This window comes from Archocentrus centrarchus, chromosome 8, assembly GCF_007364275.1.
Source record: "Archocentrus centrarchus isolate MPI-CPG fArcCen1 chromosome 8, fArcCen1, whole genome shotgun sequence".
NCBI lineage: Eukaryota > Metazoa > Chordata > Actinopteri > Cichliformes > Cichlidae > Archocentrus > Archocentrus centrarchus.
In genome coordinates, this window is record NC_044353.1 from 26,204,100 (window position 1) to 26,229,068 (window position 24,969).

Sequence of the window (24,969 nt, forward strand, 5' to 3'; positions counted from 1 at the left end):
TGATATTCTCTGATGGCTGTGTCGTCTTTCAGCAGAATAATGCTCTCTGCCACAAAGCAAAAATGGTTCAGGAATAGTTTGAGGAGCACAACAAGGAGTTTGAGGTGTTGATCTGGCCTCCAAATTCCTGCAAAACAGTAATGCAAATGGCATTAATAAATAATGTGTACACTATAAATTTAAGATACAGCTCAATAGAGTATGTATGTGAAATCTGATGTCCTGACAGGTGTGATCATCTGTCACAAAAAAAAGAGCTGTTGTATAGTTTTATATAGAACGGTAAGAATGATGAAAAATGAATAAATCTAAGGGAGAATGAACTCTGCTGCCTTTGTAGTGTTGAATGGAGCAGGTGAGATGGATTATCCATGATGGGGAGCAGTTTGTTCAGTCATCTCCTGTCCCTTACTGACTCAAATGTCTCCAGATTCTGGCCAATGATGGTTCCAGCCTTATGTTTTAGTTTGTTGATTGAAATCTCTGGCAGCATAACCAAAGCTATGATTATGATGCTGATTATTATTATTATTGGTGAAGTTGGTGGGGCTGTTAGGACTTTAAAAAAAAATAATTCAGACTCAAGATGTAAGAAATATTTTTCATTAAAACACTCGCGCTGTGTTGGTAATATTCTAAATTAGTATTGGCTATTGGGATTTTATTTTGAAAGCTTTTACCGGATGTTGTGGGTTATTTCTTGCTATTGCTACGTTGAAGGGAAAAGAGAAAAAACTCAGCCAGCAGCGTTCAACCAGAGACTAAGCAACAAAGAGGGCAGCAACTTTTTCCACTTTAGAAAGTTACTGATGCTTGAGAGCTTTCAATTCAAAGGAGCCTACTAGATACATTCACAGCAACTGAAGTTGCTACTTAAACTTGGGAAGATGAGTTTTTGCAAAACTTTGTGTGCTGTGGTGCTGCTGCCTGTGCTACTATCAGCACAGTATCACGGCGACAACGGAATAGTTGTCCCGGAACATGGATTTTGTCAGCCCATTTCGATACCTCTGTGCACGGACATTGCCTATAACCAAACCATCATGCCCAATTTAGTGGGTCATTCCAACCAGGAGGACGCGGGGCTCGAGGTGCACCAGTTTTACCCACTCGTGAAGGTACAGTGCTCTCCGGAGCTGAAATTCTTCCTGTGTTCCATGTATGCGCCTGTTTGTACAGTTTTGGAGAAGGCCATTCCTCCATGCAGATCAATTTGCGAGAGGGCCAAGCAGGGCTGCGAGGCTCTTATGAACAAGTTTGGCTTTCAGTGGCCGGACCGATTGCGCTGCGAGAACTTCCCTGTGCTGGGAGATGGACAAATCTGCGTGGGCCAAAATGACTCCTCCGCTGCCACCGTCCCTCCTGTTATATCTGCTCCAGGGACTCCGAATCTGTCCATAATCCCCCCACATGGAAGGACATTCCGTTGCCCGTCTGTTCTTAGAGTTCCCCCATATTTGAATTATAAATTTTTAGAGGAGAAGGATTGTGCCGCTCCCTGTGAGTCATCTAAGATCAGTGGGAAGATGTTTTTCAGTGATAAAGAGATTAATTTCTCCCGCATATGGATTCTAGTCTGGTCTGTGCTTTGTTGTGCATCTACATTATTCACAGTAACCACTTATTTAGTTGACATGCAACGCTTCAGATACCCTGAGCGACCCATCATCTTCTTGTCTGGCTGTTACACTATGGTCTCCATTGCCTACATAGCAGGCTTCTTCCTCGGGGACAGGGTGGCGTGCAATGACCGCTTCACTCCTAATGGCTTTAAGACCATAGTCCAAGGCACCAAAAAAGAAGGTTGCACCATCCTCTTCATGATGCTCTATTTCTTCAGCATGGCCAGCTCTATATGGTGGGTCATTCTTTCTCTTACCTGGTTCCTGGCTGCGGGTATGAAATGGGGCCACGAGGCCATTGAGGCTAACTCTCAGTATTTCCACCTGGTAGCCTGGGCAGTGCCAGCTGTCAAGACCATTAGTATCCTGGCCATTGGGCAGATTGAAGGTGATGTGCTCAGCGGCGTCTGCTTTGTGAGTCTCAGCAACCTGGACCCAATGCGGGGCTTTGTGTTGGCCCCTCTCTTCATTTATCTTTTCATCGGCACCTCTTTCTTGCTGGCAGGCTTTGTGTCACTATTCAGAATCCGCACCATCATGAAACATGACGGCACCAAGACAGAGAAGCTGGAGCGACTCATGGTGCGGATCGGGGTATTCAGCGTGCTCTACACTGTCCCTGCCACTATTGTTATTGCCTGCTTCTTCTATGAGCAGGCCTTTCGTCCCCACTGGGAGCACAACTGGGTCAGCAAAAACTGCAGGAGCCTGGCATTTCCCTGCCCTATGCATCCTGGGCCCGACATGAGACCAGACTTCACCGTCTTCATGATCAAATACCTGATGACGCTTATAGTGGGCATCACCTCTGGTTTCTGGATCTGGTCTGGAAAGACTCTGCACTCCTGGCATAAGTTCTACACACGGCTGACGAATGGCAAACATGGCAAGACCACTGTGTAAAGTGAAAGCACATGTCAGTGTTGCTGGGATTATCTGTTATATTATCTGTACCTCATGTAATAGGTAAGTAGCACAGTGAGTAGCTCTAGCGTTTGTGTTTGCGTCAGCTTTCTAGTCACACTTGCATGCCAAACTGAGAGTTGTGTTTTTGAGAAAAACACAAGCTGGATAAACAGACTGAACCTGACTGTCTGAGCAAATAACAATCATGGCTATGGATGCCATGTGCTGAAATGCTCTTCTCACCCTCTCTGGCTCCTTTCTTAAAGCCACCATAAACTCTGGGGAGTGATGATCCATCAGCCAATAAAACTCAGAATGACTGTTTTTTTTTTGTTGTTGTTGTTTTTTTACTCTTGTAAACATTTCATGTACAGTTTAACAAAATTGTAAATAGTATTTGTAAAAACATGACATTATATAATTGTATTTAAAAAGTAAATACTTTTCCTTATCTGCTAGTGTATTCATCCTAAGGAATTTTGCACTGTAAGAATGCCACAAGTCCAGACCAAGACGTGCCTTTTTTTTTTTTTTTTTTTTTGCTGTTTTTTATTTTCCTTTTTCTGTCAATTCACGGTTATAGATTAGAACATTGTGTCATCACTCTTAGTTTACCAAAAACATGTACGGAGTCTCTGCAGATATCATCAAACAGCATCACGTAATGAATTTTGAACTTGCGGTTAAACAGGAACAGCTTATTTTGTGTTTTTCATTCATCTTTTTTTTTTTTTGCTCTCGTGTGTGTTCAGCATTGTTCTAACGATTAAATTCTGTTGTTAATATGTGATTTTCTTTGATTAAAGCACAGCCACGTTGTTTTCTCAAGGGGGGGGTTGCATCACACCTGAACATCTGTTGCCTCAGACTTGCAAGCAACAGTTAAAGCGATTATCGGAAATCTTCGTGGAAATTAGCCACTAACACAAAACCATCCCCCAGGGAAATACAATGAATCAGTGTATACTGAAGCTGTTAATTAAACACACTTCTCCTGTTAATCACTTACTGTGTCAGTGTATTCTGAAATATTTAACATCTATGTGTTTTGTGCCCGAGAAACTAATACCACCATGTAAGAATGCAGCAGGGAACGTCTTCACACGTGTACATTATCACTGCCTTTGAGTGTTGAACCAAACAAAGTTTTTTTGTTGTTTTTTTTTTTTGGCCTGTTGTGTAAACTAACAGGAATCATCTGGAAAGAAAAGCCTGCGCTGTTGCATAGGTGTGAAAATGTTCCTGCCTGCCTGGTCGGTGAAGGGGAAAGGAAAAGTATTCGGATTTGCTCTGGCGTTACTTCTCTGGACTTTGTGTGCATTGTGGCAGGTTGGAATCCCCCCAGGCTGCTCATGGCTGAAACTCAATCTACTCTGCAGTGATGTCATGAAGTAGATGGATGTGGAAGAGAAAGCTGATCCTCGTGCCTCAGAGCAGAAGCTCTAGGCTAGAAAGGCATTAAGAAAGGCATGCGCATACTGTACTGTTTTTATGCATTTATGTGTTGTCTATATTAGGTTGTACCTCTCTGGGCGATATGTCATAACCCACTGGTTATGATATATTTGATGATTCTTTATATCCTTAACAAGGGTTAAATAAAGAAGGGTTATGGGTAAGAGTGATTAAAGGTAAGCACAGAGACTCTAAGGGGGGAAACCATAAATCTACCCATGCCTCTTCTTTTCTGCCCTTTTACACCTCCCTCTGTCTCCACCCTCCCTCCCTCTCTCCGCTCAGATGAATGGGGGGAATGTGAGTGAGTCAGTGGAGCAGTGCTGGGCCTTTGCCTAGTGACAGACAGTCTCCTGTGCTGCTCACTTCAAAGCACCGCTGAAACCTGACAAGCTTCTTGTAAACAGTACTGCCTGGCCCGAAGGCCCACTTCCTGCGCTATACTCAACTTAATGGCTGGCTTGTTTGGCTTTGCACTGAAGCAGAGAAACGAATGAAGTGTGAGAGAATGAAGAGAGGCGGTATGTGGGTGGGGTACTAGCGGTGAAGAGAGTGAGATTGCTCTAGGATTTAGGGGAGGAGGGGTTTGGAGAGTGTGATGGAAAATTCAGAATTATTTGGTTGCTTTTGTCTTGCAGAGGGAAGAAAAACACACACAAAGAGAAAGAAAACGAGAATCCAAATGAGCAGAGACATGATTGTGATTTGGCCAATATTCTGAAAACAAACTTTTGATCACAGACCATCAAAGCTAAATAGATTCAGATGCTGCTCCTTCTTCCACAAAACAAACTGTAAAATATACTCTGTGAGTAACGCTTAAATGTTTTCTGCGCCCAGTGACCCAGCTGGGGTAGTTTAATACAGGTTTTACTTGGTGGACTTCACAATTGCCATATATGCAGAGAACCGTTGTGAAGCATTAGTTGGAGTTTTATGATTAAAACTTGAACTAAGTTTATCCATAAAATAGTTAATATTAACTATTGTGAGAGCTGGTAACTACCTGGAGTAAATTCTGCTTTCTTTGATGTTTGCTGCCCAGTTTCTCACAGGTTGCGGTCTCACGTTGTTGTCTCAGATTTTAAATCTTGCGTGCGGTTGTTTCCGGCTTGCTTGGGGGCAAGAAGGGACAAGCCGAGGATCATGAAGGCAGGAAGAATGTTTCTAGACTTGATGTCGCTCTTATTAGACGAAGGCCTAGGCATGTTGGGAAAGGATCGTGTTGTTAGTCGGTGTTCTCACAGGTTCTGTGGATCCATTTTTTTAAAATATGCTCTAGCGTACTATGAAAATCTTTTACCGTGTAAGAATTTTACCCAGCCTATGAAAGGGCTTAAACCAGACAAAGGACTAAGGAAAGAGGAAAATGGTTTGGGGAAAAAAAAAATAAAGAAAGGAAGAAAAAAGGATCCAGACATGTAGTAAGCCTGTTTCTAATCAAATCCTGGCACAAAATCAAGAAGAAACCCATGCTCAGAAGGCTGGATTAGCTGCAGTCATACATTATCCTAACCATAGGAGAGTAGCTGAGGTTTTCCAGAGCACATACTCTATCTATTTGTCTTATATTCCCTTGAAATCTCAAGAGGACACGCCATATGTTCTTTCTTTTCCTGCCGTTGCTTTCAGAGTGGAATGGAGTGTAACAAATTGGCAGAAATATGAAGGTTTAAATGTGTATTTCAAGACTTATGACTTTGATTCACGGCTTCCAGCCATAAAAGATCACCATCAGGAGGTGTCTTTCTTTTGGTCATCTTTAAAATCATTTCCTAATACTGGGCCTCCAACACTTTTGTTAAATTCACAGCCTTATTATTATTTTTTATTTATTTTTTTTTTTTGAAAAATATCCGATAAATGCCTCATAAGCTGCGATATTTATGCTGCTGAAGAATTACATTGCTAGGTAAAAATAAGATTGCTGGTTCAAAAAAGTAATTTAAAACATCTATTTATTTTAATATTAATGTAATTATCGTACATCTGGTTTAATAGGCTTACATGATTTCTTACAGGCTAACTAGCTCACTGAATCATGTTGCCTTAATAATCACACCAACTTATGCTGATTTCAACCTTGTAGCAAATGCAAATATATATCCTGCTCAAAACAATTAAAGGAACATTTTTGAAAACACATCACATCTGGGTATTATGTTAAGAATGAAAGGATGACACATTGTTTGATGGAAATGAAAATTATCAGCCTACAGAGGGATGAATTCAAAAACACCCCAAAGATTATGCAGCAGGTTAATCCATTTTACTGAAGTTTTATTGCAGCAACTCAAAATGGTACTAAGTAGTTTTTATGGCCCCCACGTGCTTGTATGCATGCCTCACAATGTCGGGGCATGCTCCTAATGAGACGACAGATGGTGTCCCGGGGGACCCCTCCCCCCCAGTTGTGGACCAGGGCATCACCTTGCTCTGTGCATTCCTGCATGGATATGCCTCCCCACACCATCACCGACCCACCACCAAAGGAGTCATACTAACATCAAGATTTGTCATCTAAAGTTTAATTGACTTGATGCTATTCTCTGATTTTTTAAAAAAATGTTCCTTTAATTTAAAACTGTAGAAAGTGTTTCATCTTATCAAACTACAAAGCTTCACTTTCTCAGTGGCTGATTTTGATGGCGCGCCATGTATCTGCTACAGTGTTGCTCATAAGTGCACAGACCATGCAAAGGTGGCTTTGACAAGAATTCAAACATAAATTGTTGGTGCTGTTAGGGGAGTTTATTTTGTCTCCTGTCTTTCAGGGCATGGGTGCATGTAGAATCAGTGTAGAAAGTAGGGGAGTGCCTCAGAGCCTTTCCAGCTGCTGAACAGAGAGGTGCAGACAGCCGCATGGGTGATAGTTTCAAAGCCTGCAGCAGGCCTGGGATAATAATGGTTTTGATTGGGAGGAGTGCATCTGGAGTAAAAGGAATGGTTAATGGGCATCCAGACACCACACTGCGTACACAACTATGTCCCTCTCATAAACCATCAGGATGATGATACAAGTAGCAAATGATAACACACACACACACACAGCGTTAGGGACTGAAATGCAGCTTTTTCTGTTACTTCTCTGTTCTGTTCTTTTTTGTTTTGTTTTGTTTTATTTTGATTTTTTACTTTTCACAACTAAATACGTTTATTTAAAATTTACATAAGACTTTTTACAAGTTGCAAATTTCAAGGTGAGAAGTCTTGGACACTAATCGCAAGCTCACAACGTGTGTACATGTTAAAATACCACCCAAGAAGTATTTGATGTAACAAAACTTGGGGTCCTCCAAGATGAAGGTACCACAGTAGCTCGCTTTTTAATGATCATGCCAATACCTCTCTTTATTTAGTTTAATGTGTCATATGTACTTGTTTCTATCAGTCTTGTCCATCTATCCATCCATCCTTTTTCTTCTGCTTATCCAATTTAGGGTCGCAGGGGTGCTGCAGCCTATCCCAGGTGTCACAGGATGATATGCGGGGTACAACCCTGGACAGGTCCTTAGTCTGACACAAGGTTCATCTGTCATGTTATGAGTTGTCCCATATGCTTAGAATGTACTTTTACAGTCAACTCTATACTCTATATCACTAGACTGATTAATTTATGTTGGACCTGCAATCTGACCAGTCTTCTCATCTCTTATAGTTTTAGTGCAGTCATAAATCTGACGTGTTCTATTTTGGCATTTAAGCTTCTTTCTGTTACATGTCTTGTAATAACAATGGAGGCAGTTTAGTCTTATTCAGCAGGGGCTAAAGTGAGCCTAAAAAGCCACATAATTCAACAGCTGTTGAAGTAATCATAGTTTTGAATTGACAAGTCAATCAACATCCTACAGATACTTTACAAGGCAGTAAAATCATCCTCATTGACCCATTAATGAAACACGGCAGCACTCTGAGTACCTGCATCTGAAGATAAACTAGCTATATTAAAGAGAACGAGGCAGTGATACTCTAATCCAATCTGCTGCTCTCTCAAGAGCCTCAGTACGGCCTCAGGCTTCAATGATGACTTACTGAGTCGGCTCCTCTCTGGCGAGCGCCGCCCCCCCTATTTTAATGGAGGCCCTCCTAACAGCTCTTTCTGAGGAATTTACAGCCTTGGCCCCATCTCACTTCAGCCCAGGACTGGGAAGGTGGGGAGGGAGCCATGCTGCAGCCCTGTCCTAAAGAGCCAGTAATGGAAATGTACAGGCAGGGTGACAGCATAGTGCCAATGTGAGCATTTCTGCGCTACTGAACTATAACAGCAGCCGCATATATTTAATACAGCAGTGACAAAAATACATGTATCAGCCTTTACGTCCACCTTAAAACTTTAACAAACGTGAGGCAAATGCTAAGAAATACCAAATTGCCTCTCAGTTCAATAAGTGAAATAGAATGGATATTTCTATACCTTAAAGGACAAAACAATCATATTTTGAGCCTCATAGCTGAAGTTAATTCTTTCATTTTATGTGTCCAACATGTGCTTCTGAGCTTGTGAATATGTGAGTAAATCTATGTGAATGAGTGGCTGTTGGAGGGCTCCAGTTCTGTAGGTTCTCTCTGTAATTTCACTCTCTGCTCCGCATAATCGCTTCCATGTGGGCTCTCTCCAACAACAGTGTCGGAGGGGCCCAGTGCAAAGGTGCGAGTGAAACGCAGACACACATGGGCGCACAAATGTTTTCACACATTAGACTGTCAAGTCGTGTCTCACTAAAGTGTCATACAAGCACAAAGATTTTTCATCCATTTGCGCGAGTGTTACTTTAGTTGTTCGTGATTAACTAGATACATAAAAATGTATATACCAGGTTTTTCTTTGATGTATCAAACCACAAATGTCTGATGGCTCAGACCAACTCAGATAAAATCTTAATAATCTACTCTCTCAATTTGGGAAATTGCAGGAAGTCAGTTTCCAATTTATGCTCATTAGCAATTTCCTTTAGAGAGATTAAGAAGTGTTGTGGTTTTTCTTTGCATCCTGTTAGTTTTTTTGTAGTGGCTCCTGCCACACATGTTAGATTGTTGTCCAGGAATGCCCTGAGGACTGCTCAGGACCACTCACGGACAATGTGTGAAACCAACAGGGCGGAAAACAACAGGGCCTTTTGCACAGCAGGGTCAGCATGTAAGCATACCTCTGCAGAACATATTTCACAGCAGAGGTTATCATATTAAAAAGAAAAACACTGATAGGGCACAAAGTAGTATTTTAGAATACAGGTCAAAACATGTGAAGCCATGGACAGTTAAGCAAATGTGAACTAATATAAAAAAAAAAAATGTAAAAGCATTTATTAAGTGTTCATAGATAATTTTATACATTTGTGAACACCGCCCTCTGCTGCTCATATACCGCTATAAAGCACAACAGTAAAACTAAATCCAGCAGTTTAGAAATGATAAAAGTCATTTGATGTCCTGTTATTGTGATAATGCAAAAAATCTTTGGTTACATGTTGCCTGAGTTTATGTTTGACTGCCATTAGTGATTCGTTAAAGAAGGCCATTTGCAGAAACACATCCAGTTTTGGTGTGAGAAAAGTGGCATAGTCAGCTTTAGCCTCAGATTACTGCAGCCAGTAGAAATGTATGACTGCAAGCCTCAGAGTTGTCTTGGGGAAAGTGAGGAAGTATTACATTTGTCAAAGCACCCTGGAAGCTTCAAAATATTTTCTGTAAGATCGATGGCATGTTACTTTATAAATAAGTCCAAGCACGAGGGAGGAAATTTTGACTGTAAGTCACTATTGTGCTAGTAGTGAATGCATAAAGTCCAAAAATGTGAATGGAAAGATGACAACAGTTTAATTCAAGTAGTCTAATTGCAGTGTCTGTACTCATGTTTTGCCACAGGAGGGAGCACTTATGCCATTTTAAGTTCACCTCTATGCTACTATAACTATAATCATTTTCTTCATGTTAATGTTATGTGTGAACATACACTACTTGCCCATATGTAATTATTTACTTCTATAGATCCCATTCATATAATATTGGTACAGACATGAGAATAAGTCATAGGCTTAGTTACAGGCTTATGCAGCATTTTGTGGGCTGTTGTGTCTGTAATAGTAAATACTATACATAATAGGGCTTATATGCAAATATTAATATGCATAAATGAGAAACATTTTGATATGTTTAACTCAATTATGTATCAGAGTTTAAGATACATGGTTTTAAAAGTACCTGTAAATTGATATTCAATAAACTTTCACTCATTAGCGTGTATTTGCTTTCAATGAAATGTTATACATTTCCAAATTGCCACTCAATCCATTATCCCACAATGATCCAAATTGTTGCTGCTACTTAACATTTATCTATATATTAAAAAAAAATAAAAATACGCCAAAAGAAAATGAATCTACAGGGATAAACTGCCACAACGGGTAATGTAAACAGCCATCTGTAGTGTTTATACCAAGAAAAACATGAAATTGTTCTCTTCAAAGCTGTGTACATTTTTTATTATTCATGAATATTTTTTAAAAAATTACACCCTATTTCACAAGGTGTTAAAGTTACTGAAACAATCATAAAAATACTTTATAACAGACCTAATTTTTTGCCAATAATGACCTGCTTTTGGCTCTTTGACTGGCTGTCAACAACACTCTTGAGGAGGTAGGCATATCACTGTCCCTAACCCTAAATCTCATGTTACTGAACTCATCCGAGATTTTTAGCAGATACTGTCACAGTCCTGGGCTTCGCCCGGTGTTTTGTGGTTTTGTTATCATTGATTCTGAGTTTCCTATGAGTTTTGAGTTTCAGTTCACTATGTTTTGAGTCCTGTTCTTAGTTATAGGCTTTTGAGTTTAAGCCTGTCTCTGGAGTCCTGCATCAGGGTCCTCAATCCTGCCTGCCACAGCGGTACATGACAGATACATCTATGGTGTGAATTTGAACATTCTAGGTCACACCATTCTCGAGCGATCGCGTTCACAAGGTTGCCAGAAAACCTGACCTCTGACCTTTTCCCTTGGGTCAAGGTTCCAGAGATTTGAACTCTTCTTGTTTTGTTTTTTTTGTTTTTTCAAAAGAGCCAAGCTAAAAATGATATGTGAGTTTCATAAAGCAATCTATGAGGATGTCATGTAAATTATAAGGCTGTAAACTCCATCCTTATAATTCTTATGGGTTTTTGTATCTTACATTGTTTTTGAATGTATATGAAAAGAAGCCCTCATTTGCCTTTTGCCTTTCAAAATTATAAACCCGAGGTTTCTTGTTTACTAACAAGGCACCAGTTTCACTTTTTAAGTATGAGAGAGATTTTAATCCACTGCTCAAATCCTTTTGTCATGCTACTGACTCTGCTGTGACTATCTCCACTTTACTTCTCAGTCTGTGAGTTCTTTCTATCTTATGCAAGTCACTTTAGTGCCTTTGCTCATCACCAAGGCTTTTAAGCAACCTTTCTACTGATTGGTTGTGCCTCACAGACAGAACATTTGAGCAGTGGGTGAGTGGGGCTTCTGTGTTCACAACCAGAGCTGTATGCATGACATAGCCCCTTAATATCCATTCTATAGAATATCATACAGATCCAATAGCAGGAAAAACTATTTGTAAGTGTTTAGAGTAGTGTAAATCCTGAGTTTTTGGGTTGCAGGGATTACTTGTACATGCAATGACCTCAATTTAAAAAAGTTTTTAAAAAAAAGGTCCATATTAAATTATATTACTTAAACTGGCAGGAGCAAAGACACTGTGGGACAAATGTAGCCTAATCACACTGTTTCCTTTTAATGAGCAGCCCTGTAGTTAGAGTTTCTGCCAACTTTCTCTGCGTGTGTTGTCTCTGATGTCATGTCTTGTTAAAAGCTTTATGTCAGACCTTATTAGATACTGTTACTGTCATAATGTGCAAGGGTGTGCAGCCGTGGTGATTTGTTTTTGTACTGTGACATTCCTCTGCAGTACTGCAGCAGCTGTTAGCTTCACCTGGAGACGTCGGAGCCCCTCGTTAAATAACTCACCAACTGTCATCCGGTATCTGTCACTATGTAGAAATTCCCTGGGATAATATACAATGATTATAATAGTAAGGCAGCCAGCTTCTGGGTAAGTTGACCGTCCGACTAATACAATGAAAATGGTTTCCGGCAAATCCAGTCTAAGAATGGAAAGGGGCATAGTCACTTTTACCTGCAGTTTTGTATGTCATTATTAACCTGCCGAGTAAATGTGTATGACAATTTTCCATTCTAATGAATTTCAGTGGTTTCATCCCCGCCCTGGTTTAGAGAGACAAAACTAGGCCAGACTCATTACAGCATTAAAATTTTCTTTACAGTTTCTATTTTTTTTTTTTTTTAAAGTAATACTTCTGGTGCCTCATTAGTGAACGATGTCTGATTGCGTGGTGCTCTCTTGTTGTTGTCTCTCACTACAGTATAGTCTCACTTCCTGTTACAACACATAGTGTTGTTTGTGTAGCTGTTTAATTACAAAACCTTTTGATAACAACTTATTTTTTTTAGTGTCATCTTCTTTATAGATAATTGGGAAACTTTCTGGGGGGGGTGGTCTTGTTGGGAGAGATGGCGTCCATCTTACTTTGAATGGAGCAGCACTCATTTCTAGAAATCTGGCCAAGTTTATTAAATCAACCAAATTGTGACTATCCAGGGTTGAGTCTTACATGCCTCTCTGCAGCTTCTCTCCTCCTGTCATCCCCCCAAAACCCCATCACCATAGAGACTGTGCCTGCTCCCAGACCACCAAAAAACAAACCAAAAACAATTTAAAGATGTCATAGTACCATATCACCCCAATAGCGCACTTCACTCTCAGACTGCTGGCTTACTTGCAGTTCTTAGGTATTTAAAAGTAAAATGGGAGGCAGAGCCTTCAGCTTTCAGGGTCCGGAAATCAGCCTGGAATCAGCTCCCAGTTTGGATTCGGGAGACAGACATTTTTTGATAAACACGGTTGTGTTTTTCTTCTTCGTGCACCTCTTTTCATTCATACACCACTCTGCATTTAATCATTAGTTACTATTAATCCTGTCTCCCTCCCCTCAGCCCCAACCAGTTGGGGCAGATGGCTACTCCTCCCTGAGCCTGGTTCTGGTTTCTTCCTATTAAAAGGGAGTTTTCCCTTCCTGTCACCAAGTGCTTGCTCTTAGGGGGTCATCTGATTGTTGGGGTTTTCTCTGTATTATTGTAGGTTCGTTACCTTACAGAAGTGCCTTGAGTTGGCACTGTATAAATAAAATTCAAGTGAACTGAATATATCACAAACTTAGCATGTGCAATAATGTCTTTGTTGTGAAAAATCCCAACAATGATGCCTTTTGATGGATGTTTGAGAAAGGAATTCTCCCACAGAAACTAAAGCAAACCCCTCGCAGTGCCTTTTTGTGTAATCACTGATGTGGAATTTAGGAAGCTAGGATGGGGGTGGAGAGGAGAGAGATGTTATCATCACCTCAGCGAGTTTCTGTAGTGCTGACTGACTTTTTGATCTAGCATTTTTGCTGCAGTTAATTCACCTAATTGAAACTGCTATACCAAGATTTAGATAGGCATTCAAGCTGGCAATTGTTCCCTCTTGAGTGAAACCTGTCATAAATAATACAGATGTGATTTCATTCAGCTTAGCAGAGCAGTCTCTGTTGAGAACATGTATGTTCTCAACAGGTAACCAGAACATGTCCCAACTAGAGACATGTTCTGGTTACTGTAGCGGCAGATGGGAGCTGAAGTGATGTTGTTGCCTTGCAAAAGGCAATCTGTTGGCTATCTGTTGGGATATACTGTGCCAGAGAAGGCTCTCAGATTTGAAGCCAAAGAAGATTCACAAGACTGTTGCTGCAATCAAAGCTTTCGAATCCGCAGGCTTGAAGTGAACCGTTGCGAGGCTGATGTCACCGGCATCACAAAGTTCAGTTGCAGCATTGATAAGTGTGAAAGCAAACAGAGAAAGCAGTGAATAGGAGTGCATTCAACAAACGAAACAGAAAACGACCTTTGCCTGGGTAGGTAGATAAGTCCCCTCTCTCCCTCCCACTCTCCTGCTTTGTATGTTTCCTTGTTTATATGTAGTGTTTAAAAGGCATGACAAAAAAGGAGTCTAGTGGTAGTAGTGGGTTTTAGCAATACATTGATTTTGCAAGCAAATGAGGTGTCTGCAGTGGCTGAAATGGCCAAAGTAAAATGCCACAGTTTGTCATGTAGGTGGAGCTACACGGAGATAATGGGAGGGTGAGTAAAAGGGACTAGAACATGTGCTGTAAAGTGTGAAGACTGAGGGCAGAGCTTCAGTGGCTTAGGGTGAGAAGGCTTGTTAATTTTACAGAAGAGATAGGGTGAGCAAGCTGCAGAACCCACACCACAGTGATAGAGAAAGGAAGTGTGTCAATCAGTTTGAGACATGACTTTGTAGTTCTTTTTTTAATTTTTGGTTTCCTGAAACGGACATGAACGCGGATGGCAGCAAACAGCGTTATGTGTCGACCTTCAAAACACGCATCAAGGCCCCCTGTGCATCACCTGCCGCAGGGAATGGCCCAGGAGCCATTGACACCAGGACTTCTGTCATATGTACTGATGCAGGTAAGAGGTGCATGAGAGAGAAACAGAGGGTAGCCTGTGTGTTTGTGCTTGGAAAAAAAAGGGGGGGGGGGTAAAAACCCACAACTGCTAACATTTATTTATCTTATCATGTGAACAGACAAGTCTGAGCACGGCGATGCTTCCTGATAACAAGCTGGCGAATGGCCAGAACAGACTGCACCACATACTTTCATTTATTTGTTGTAAAAACAGATTATTTGCCTAAAGAAATGGAGATCGCACATAAAGCATAAACAATTTGTTATTCTTAAAATGAATCCAGTTTCATGTTTACCCTGAGTTCAGCTGTCCAGTAATCTGCTTGTTTATTGAATTCACTTTCACGTCAGCTCACAACTGACATCTCATTTCCTACGTCCTCAGACTTTTTTGTTATAATCAGTAAGTATCCATTTTGCATTTAAATGTGCAGAATTTCTCATGGTTCTTAGTTGTTGTATTTTTTATATTTAGATATGTGTTGTTGTCGCCTACATGTCACCTACCTCAAATGATAACTTTGAACAACATTTTCAAAGTGAACATGAAGTCAAAGTTTCAGGAACAGACGCGTCTTTGGCCACTGTCTAAATCCAAGGTTTTAGAGCATATCAGCTGAAGAATAGGCTTATTAAAATGAACCTTTCAGTGCTGTTGACTTATGACTGACAAAACATACCAGCTATTTAAAACGATCGACCTCTCAGCGTGTCAGTTGTTGCAACTGGAACACCTGTTTTGTTAAGCCTGCATATGGGATTAGAATAGCCAATAAAATTTGTTTCTTTTTTTTTTTTTTTTTTTTTTTTGCTGTGTTAAGTTACATTGTGTGTGTCTGTGATGGCATGCAATTGTGTAATACCACTCCATGTTCCTGAGAAACTGCTCTTTTTTTTAATGATGGGACAGTGGATCCAGAGAAATTCTTTTAAATGTAATTTCTTGGTTTCCTTTCTGGCAAGAATCCAAGTTTCAAGCAATAATCCACCTCAGGTCGAATAAGAGTAGATTACTTCATTTAACGCAATAAGCAACAACGTCCTGTCAGCATGAACTACGTGTTTTATGTTAAAGCAGATGTCTGATGTTAATGGTGCTGTTTCTTGATAACATCAGTTTGCCACATTTAACAAGGCAGAAAAGAGGTGTGAACCATTGGGGTAGATGTGAAGACTGTCCAGCTAACATCACGTCTGTGGTATTCTGGCATGTGTTACCGCTCATGTAAGAATGTGCCTGATGTAATGAATGTAATGTTTAGTTTTGAATTTATGTGACCCACACAATAAAATACTTTCTGGGCAAAAGTGGCACAAACTGGATGCAGTTAAGTAAAGATCCATTATCAGGGAATGATCAGTGAAGCAATCATTTTGTATCTGACTCCGTTTTCCACACCTCTCCTCCAAAACCAGGGTCTAAATATATGGATCCACCTGTCTTCATAGAACCCCTGAAGGACTGCTTTGTGGATGAAGGAAATGACATTAGGTTACATGGGGTTCTCACAGGAAGTCTGCCAATCAAAATATCGTGGCTGCACAATGGTGAGCAGACAGTTTACACTGCATCTCAATTTACACTGTACTGTAAAGGGCAGATTATTATTGAAAATAAACAGCTATAGACTTTGAAGTGCTTGAGTGTGTGTTGATGGTTTGCTGATTTCTGTCGGCAGGGGAAGTGGCCCGTTTTGGGAAGGCTTCCTTCAACGGCCGGGAGGTGAGGTTTGTGGTGAAGGAGTGCTTGCCAGAAGATGCTGGTGCCTACACCTGCTTGGCAGAAAGCAGTGCAGGGAAGACATCTTGCAGTGCTGCTGTGGTTGTCAGAGGTGAGGACCTGGGACACACTGGGGGCTGCTCAGTAATGTATATTAGCAGAAATTTGTGCAATTTCCCTTCAGTTCATAAAATTTGCAGCTAACTGCAAACTTTCCCTCATGCAAGTTTAAGCAAAAAGCACTTTATTAAATGGAATATTTACTGTGTTCATTACACCAAAGACAGCATGGGCCGAAATTAACCAGAGTTTCATTTCTCTTTCTCTCGTGACCAAATTAGACTTTGAAAGTATCTGTGGGGTGCAGAATCGTGTATCAAAGAGTCCCACTTCTCCATCCAAAAGTGTAATGGGAAATGGAATTTTACAACAGGCTCCAAAAGACGAGCTGCAGAAATTTAAAGGATCTATTTGCACCTCTCCTACAGGCTCTGATAGGCAGAGCTCAGTTTCATCTCCAAAAGGTAATCAGATAATTTTTCAGCTATAGTATTTTTTCATTCATGTTTAAATGCCAAATGCAAATTAATTTATATTTAACAGAGCATAGTTGGCATGTGTACATTGTAGTTTCCTCTTTTCTCTTCTACACTGACAGGTTGCTTAGTGTAGATACAGCACTGACATGTTTTGATGTAAAATATCTTGGCGTCTGTTTCAACTTCTTCAGGAAATCCATGTTATGTTTATAAAAGGAAACACACTTCCAGTCGTTGTGTGATTGGCTGTCAGGCGACATGTATACAACACAACAATGTAGCTCTCTGATACACCCACTGAAAGCTCTCTGTCCCAAGTACATACCATGTAGGGAAGCGGACAGTGCGAAGTACAGTAAAAGTTAAGTGCAGACTGATAGCCGTAGTTAGAACAGAACCACACCTCTATTCTCCCCAGCTAAAACCTACCTGCACGTCATCTGTCTTTGCAGAAGTCATCCCAAAGAAGAGAGCCAACTCAAGCACAGGTGAGAAGAACACTCTTTCTCCACACACACCAAGCAGTCTGCCTGTCTTTCTAGCATCCACTCACCCTGCGCTTCTCATTGTGTGCTGTATTATCTATTTCTGCTATAAAAAAAAAAAGTTCTGTAGACTTTGTTTGTGTGCGTGCTGTTGTCCTGGACCGCTGCTTTGTCTTTTTAACCTTTGCTCTCACTATAATGTTGTTATGCTCCAAGTTATTGTGTTTCCACGAAGTGACGAAATTAACCTCGGGGTTCGGGCTGCAAAAACAAACGCGTCAAATGCTCCCATAATAAAGTCTGTATGTTTGTTATGAGAGCACAGGACATTTCATAATTTATTCATGATTTATATTTTTAGGAATTAAATGTTGTTCTGCAATGGCACCTATCATATTCATGGGAACTGTGTACATTTAAGCCATTTAAAATGATTATTATTATCAGATTGTCTTTAGTCAAATTCGCCATTCTGACGCCACAGGATTTGAATACTGACAGTGAGATGACACGACTTCAGCTCATATATAAATGGGTTTTTTTGTGGCGTATAAAACCAAGGTAGCATTAGAATGACTGGATACAATATAGTGTATGACTGTAAATATGTGTTCTCTGTTGACTTCTTTTAATGATAAACAACCATAAATGTATATTTTCAAAGTATTTTAACAAACTTGATTACACAAGGACTTGTCCCTGCGTGGCTTAAGTCATTTATATTGAATTGTGTTTCCACTTGAAAAACAGGGTCTGCTAAATGCTATAATAAGAAGGGTATCAGTGAGATTTCTCTTTATCTCATGCTCACACACATTACTTAATATTTTCCTTTTAGTTTTTTCAGGCATTCAGTAAATATTTTTAACCCTATTGTGAACCAAGGAAGTGGTGATGTTACAGTTTATTTCGATCCAATTCCCTTGCCTTTTTTTTTTTTTCTTTGCAGGCCAAGTAATATGTTTTGAAAACCCACCACAGCACCTGGAGGTGAAGGTGGGACAAACTGCCAGGCTGACGTGCACTTTTAAGGGCTGTCCTCCTGTGGCATCTTGTTGGATCAGAAACAAAGAACAGGTGCAGCAATTAAAAGGCTAAAAGACCAAAAATAAATAAATAAATCTGCTTCTGCTATCTCAAATATATTTGTCTCCACGTTATATTCATTTTTTTTTTCTATTTTTATGTGCAGGTAGTGGACAGCCCAGAGCTGCAAACAGAACACACTAATCGAAGTAGTACGCTGGTTATAGAAGAGGCTAAACCCCATCATGCAGGTCGCTACACTGTTGTAGTAAAAGACCGAAAGAGCTCAGCAGAACACACAGTCACACTTTCTGTTATAGGTAAGGCCATTCTAAAGGGTCAGAACCAAGTCCAGTAAAGCAGTTACTCGAACACTTATTTTAATCTCATCAGAGAGACCGCAGCCTCCCGCCTCTGGTCCAGTGATCTCCCTCGTCTCTGCATCCAGCCTCGTGCTATCCTGGTCAGGCCCCTGCTATGATGGTGGCAGTGTTATCCTTGGTTATGTAGTTGAAGTAAAGAACCAAGGAAGAGCTGAGCCTGAGGTTTGGAGCGAGCTGACGACCGAGTGTAAGAGTACCTCGTACAGAGTGTCTTCTGGGCTCCAGCCTCAGCAAGAATACTGTTTCAGAGTAAAAGCCTATAACGCAGCGGGAGTAAGCGAGCCCGGCCCAGTGTCACCAGTGGTTAGAATGGAGCAGAGAGGTGAGGTGATGTGGGCTGTTGACAGTACATTTGTAAATCAAGGCAGATGTAATAAAGATTATTTTAAAGCTGTTGCGTCTGTGTGCATAGACTCAGACAAAGTGCAAAAAGAAGAAGCCCCTCGGATGTATACCACTGTCTCCATTGACTCTGCCCACAAAGTCACGGATCACTACAATGTACAGGAGAAACTGGGAATGTGAGTATCAGAGACGTCAAACGCCAGTTTTCCAAAATTCTTTTTTCAAGCAGCAATTCTGTGTGAAAGTGGAATTAGAAAAAGCTGAAGGCTTGGCATCTCCACGGAAGTGTGTTAGTGTGAGTGGAGGGGAATTCCTGCCAAGGGTATTAAAATGTTTGCAAGTAGAAACATGCTTTTATAGTTTGAAGTGAGGTTGAAAACACCTGTGGACATTAATAGATGGTAAGAACCTTTAACTTTTACTTTGTAAACTATAATCAGATGGAAATCAGCCTCTCATCAAGAACTATCCATTGTGATGGGCTCGTGATCTCTAATGGTGTAACAATTAACATTTCATTGTTAATATCCAGAGATAAAAATGACTAAACTTTCTTTATAAGGGGAAAATTTGGCATGGTGTACAAGCTAACCCACAAAGAGACGGGATGTGTGTGCGCTGGGAAGTTCTATAAAGGACGCCGTGCCAAGGAGAGGGAAGCTGCTCGTAAGGAGATCGAGCTGATGAATTACCTCCACCACCCCAAACTGGTTCAGTGTCTGGCAGCATATGACCAAAAGTCTGAAATAGTCATGGTCATGGAGTTGTAAGTGTCCTTATCAAAGCCCAGAGCAGCACAATTCAGGGTATTTCCTCGTTTGTCACTGTTGTTTTGTCTGCCTGCAGTATTGCGGGTGGGGAACTGTTTGAGCGCATTGTGGATGACAACTTTGAGCACACAGAGCCTTCAAGCGTGCACTACATGCAGCAGATCCTGGAGGGGATCGCCTACATGCATCAGCAAAGCATTCTCCATCTGGACCTCAAACCTGAAAACATTGTATGTGTTGACACCACAGGCACCTCCATAAAGATCATTGACTTTGGATTAGCCGGCAGGCTAGGTATGGGAAGTAAAACTCTGCTTTTCTACTTGTCCCGATTGTGTGTTTTAATACCTGCATTTTGTGAATTAAATATTAACAGATAAAAACACACCTCTGAAGGTGTTGCATGGGACTCCAGAGTTTGTGGCACCTGAAGTGATCAACTATGAGCCTGTGTGTTTGGGGACTGACATGTGGAGTATTGGGGTGATCTGCTACATATTGTAAGTCTAACGCTCACTCCTGTTGCCCTTTCTATATATCCTCTGCAGCATCCTCCCTTGATGCATTTAATTCCTTTCAGGCAAACAGCCAGCTTCAATCCATGTAGTTCATATTTGGCTTCTTAGGCACCGTGATTGTGGTGTTTTTTATGTCTCCACTGCAACTGCAGTAAACAAAAGTCATTCAAATGCTTCTTGCAGCGCTGGTACGAAGTAACACAAAGTTAGTGGGTTTTTTTTTTTTTTGGTTTCTCTTCATTTCCACATAAATACTCACTGTCTTGTACAGTTATTTATTTAGCCTGGAACATTTTGCTATCATTAAAAAAGAAACGGATAAAATTTACATTGTGATGGAATTTTAAATAAGCCTCCCCATGAAAATGACAGACGCAGAGAAAGATTAATGCAACCTCCGATTAGAGGTGACGATAAAGAAGGATTTCTTCCCTCTGGGCATATTCAGGCAAGCAGTTCACCTGCCTTTGCAGACTGCGTTAATCTAACTGGCTGCCAGTGGAAGCTTCATATTTACAACACAGACATAAGAGGAGGATCATTGTTGTATGAAATATATATCAAGTGTGTGGTCCTTTGTTGTTCTATTGGTGATTAATGATTTTTCTGACTGGCTTAACTGAAATTACTTTTCAGGAAAAAAGTTCTCAGTTTGTTGCAGATCCAGAAAAGCACTTTATATGAGCTTAAAAAAAAAAAAGTATTAGACTGACTGGACTAGTTTAATAATAAGAGTTCATGCATTCATGTTTTGACTTTTAGTGCCACCTCGTGGGCACAGATGGGAACAACATGTAAAAGATGACATACAGCAACGCCACTCTTCTTCATTTTGCTCTGGTTTCCAGGCTCAGTGGAGAATCTCCATTCCAGGGAAACAGTGATGCAGAGACCCTGGCTTTGGTCACAGCTGCTCAGTGGGAGTTTGATGAGGAGAGCTTTGATGAGATAACAGAGGAGGCTAAAAACTTCATAAGCTCTCTGCTCAACAGAGACCCCAGGTGATTTAATAGATTTACAGCTATAGAGCACCCTAGTTAACCTGCATAATTACTTAAACACCTGTAACTGTCTCTGGGTTGAACAGGAGGAGAATGTCCTGTGAAGAGGCCCTTGCTCACCCCTGGATGGCAGCATTTAAATCTAAAGGCCTCGCCTCCACCAAGAGTCTGTCCAAAGAGAAGATGAAGAGGTTTTTAGCTCGACAGAAGTGGAAGGTAACATCTTGGCACTTTACTTTTATGTTTTTTATTTGAGATTCTAATTTTGTTTTCTCATATACATTTGTCTCATAGAAAGCTGGCAAGGCCATGTTAGCACTGAAGAGAATGGCTCTACTCTCTAAAGCGGACAGCTCTGCGTCTCCCACAAGTCTCAGAGAAGGTGAAACTCTCGCATACTTTTATCTTATCGGATCCATTTTGGTTTAGTGGCTTTCCCCTCTTTTATTGATTACTTCCTTTCTGCTCACCTCCTAGACTTACCCCTGAGCCCAGAGGCAGAGGAAGTCTTGCCCTCGCTGGAGCTTAAGCTGCAGGAACCACCCCTGTTTACCCAGAGCTTGGAGGACCAAACTGCAACTCAGGGTTCCAGTGCCCGTCTCTCATGTCACCTCACAGGTACGCACCTATTTCTTATCTTGAACTCAAGTCAGACTTATTGTATCAAGCCTGTAAAAACAGCTCTGCTCTGATACAGTTTTGCTTAATTTCAAAACTTGTGTTCTTCCTGCTCCTGATCTCACCCTTCTGTTTATCATGCCAGGATACCCTGACCCAGAGGTGGTGTGGCTATGTGGTGATGAGCCTATCGAGGAGTCCTCCACTGTGCAAATAGAGTATGAGGAAGATGGCCAGTGTACCCTAGTTCTAGCCAAAGTTGGCCCAGAGGACACCAATGTTTACACCTGTAGGGCCACTAATGACCATGGGGAGGCATTTTCCTCAGCCAAACTAACTGTCCGAAAATAGTTTCATTATATTATATTATGTGTGCAGAGATAACAGGTATAATTAGAATTTTCTTGGTGCCTTTACCAGCTGTGTTGTACATCCTTGTTTTGATGTGAGGAATAAAAACATCCCGTGGCATGGCTGGAAATATATAACTTGGGTTTTGTTTTATAAAATGCTGATAAATAATATTGTTACAGAGTTGCATGCGTAGATTTATATTTTTATGGGATTCAGATATGGTTTCCACACTGTCTCAAACATGATGTTTTAGCTAAAATCATAAATCTGTCGTTTATATTGGCTCATCATGAAGATTTCTTTTCAAACCTATCAGTTTGGAGAACAGATGAATTAAAATTTCCATTTTGAAAAGCAGACAGTATCCTCAGAATGCAGTTTGATACCTGAAAACATGAATGACTTTTGCTGCCTGTGTGAGTTTCTAGAGATGTGGTTCAGGAATTTGTGTTTTTATGTGTGTGTGTGTGTGTGTGTGTGTAGAGTCATAGAGGGGGAAATATATCCATAACAAATGCATTATGACAAAATCTTTTTGTGTCTGTCTGCAGGTTGAATTTCAAACAGTACCATCAGGACGTGCAGCTTTACCATCCGCCTGCTTTACTGAAATATAGAATATTTGTGACTTTTACTCTTGTTTTTCATAGTTATATATATTTGATATTTGATAAACAGATACCAGTGTAGGTCAGATTCTTTAGTTTCTCACTCTGCTGTAAAATCTGTTCTTGTTTTTTAAGTTGGGCTGAAGAAAAACAGTTTGTACGCCCACCAGTTGGCTATTTAAAGGAGTGTGTGGCTTGTGTTTAATTTGCTGGTTTGTTAAAATGAATATTGTTCACCACACTTCAACTACATGTCCATGCCTGACAGACTCCTCTGCTACACAGATCTGCAGGAGAGTCCCCCTTTCCAAAAGCACACATTTAATAGACTTTGGAGGGTTTCCTCCTGGGATACAGCAAACAAGAAATTAAAGCAAGAATTTAAGTATTGAAACAACACGCAAAGGATATCCTTAGCAAGGTGTTAAAAGTTATTTACAATTACAGATCATTTGTGAGTTTGCCATGAACTAATGGTTTTCATTACCTTTTCACCGTCACTGATCTCTTCAAAATGCCTGGAAGATTTTTACATGTATGTGCATCTAAAGTTAGAGGTCAGCTGTGTATTCTACAATAAATGTATAAATTAAAATTATATCCTTTGCTGTATGATCTATTCTGTTGAAACTTTTTCAAAACCTTTACTCTTTTAGTGTACTATATTTGGACTTATGTCTGTTTTGTTGAATTTTGTGTGCAGCAGACAACTTGGGTCTTGGCTGTTTTTTATGGCTAACCTAGGGGCTTTTTGTGTGATGTTATTGCGTGATAGTTATTAGTTTTAGGAAGGTATATCAATGTACAAGATATTTTAATGTAGCTGGGTATTTTTTTAAAATGATATTCAGCATTTCATGGAGGATCTCAGTGTGTGCCAGCAGGACACTTCACTGAACGCAAACGTCACAGCAGTGGGATGTTGCCCTCTAAACATGTTGTCATGTAAGCTACCCAAAGAAAATTTTAACAAGCTGAACAGACACAAAGCAACAAATTGCAGAGAGCATCTATTCATTCTGAGACCCTCTGTTATCCAGGTCCTGCTGTTCTATGTGGGATCTGTCTATTAAATCAAATAATAAATCAGTAGTAAAGCAAATTTTCCATATGTGAATAAGGAAAATATTTAAGTTGCATACATGTTTCTTTTATTTGCATTACTGATGCACTCATTTGATTAATACTCACTCCACACCCCTCTAAAAACCTAGGTCATAGGTTCTTCAGATTCTCCCTCGGCCAAATTAAGGGTCTTGGCATCACAAGACAAGGTTGGTTTTTCGATGCATACAGTCTTAGATCTTCCATGGCTTCTGTAACTTTAATTACTGTCCCTTTTACAAAGGCAGTAAAAACAAACAAACAAAAAAACTTCTCCTCAATACGATACACATGGAAATCTGGACAGGTCCTTGGAGAGAGAGAAAAGACTCCATCAATACCTGACTAAGTGCTCCCAATTCTGCCTCTTTAAACTTCCCCACAGCGGAAATTTATGGTCTGCTGCCCCTTGAAATGCACACAGAGGGTGTGGTAGTAGAGGAGCATGCAGAGTTAACCACAAAAGGTGGGTTTCTGACCTAATTTTCCTGCTGAATAGGGAGGAGAAAGGGTGACTCAGGCCAGTGTGGAGTTGGAAAGCTCCTCCAAATAGGAGGAGGCCTGTCTCCTCCTATTTGGTCTGCAACCTCTTGGAGGTGTTTGCATCTCGTCACGTAGTTAACTCCATTTTCCTTTGATGGCACACACCTCCTCCAGGTTTCCACCTCTGTAATGTGCTGTATTTAGACCACATGAGCCCAACAAACACATCACCAGATTGTAGCCCAGTGTTCCAATGCCCGTCTCTCATGTCACCTCACAGGTATACCCCAACTTCTTATCTTGGACTCAAGTCAGACTTAAGTCCCAAATGAGGATGCGACATTAAACTTGATATCAAAAACATTCATGTCTCAGGTAAAATTACTGTCTGTCATGCACTATGAATATTCCTAATGCTTTGAAAGGAATCGTGTAGATACTGTATCAACATTCAAG

At 40.6% G+C, this 24,969-nt stretch overlaps 2 protein-coding genes across 2 annotated transcripts; both read left to right on the forward strand.

The window, feature by feature from the left end:
* Window positions 1-725: 725 nt before the first annotated feature.
* Window positions 726-3,529, forward strand: fzd2 (frizzled class receptor 2). Its single transcript, XM_030736781.1, has one exon. It carries the CDS (start codon window positions 888-890, stop codon window positions 2,523-2,525), a length of 1,638 nt encoding a protein of 545 aa, XP_030592641.1. The 5' UTR covers window positions 726-887; the 3' UTR covers window positions 2,526-3,529.
* A 10,594-nt stretch (window positions 3,530-14,123) lies between these two features.
* mylk5 (myosin, light chain kinase 5) lies at window positions 14,124-22,449 on the forward strand. Its single transcript, XM_030735931.1, has 17 exons — window positions 14,124-14,560; window positions 15,976-16,107; window positions 16,239-16,391; window positions 16,621-16,803; window positions 17,271-17,306; window positions 18,253-18,380; window positions 18,496-18,649; window positions 18,723-19,034; window positions 19,125-19,233; window positions 19,620-19,823; window positions 19,904-20,121; window positions 20,204-20,327; window positions 21,194-21,346; window positions 21,433-21,562; window positions 21,641-21,728; window positions 21,824-21,964; window positions 22,110-22,449. Exons 1-17 carry the CDS (start codon window positions 14,425-14,427, stop codon window positions 22,313-22,315), a joined length of 2,607 nt encoding a protein of 868 aa, XP_030591791.1. The 5' UTR covers window positions 14,124-14,424; the 3' UTR covers window positions 22,316-22,449.
* The last annotated feature ends 2,520 nt before the right edge of the window (window positions 22,450-24,969 follow it).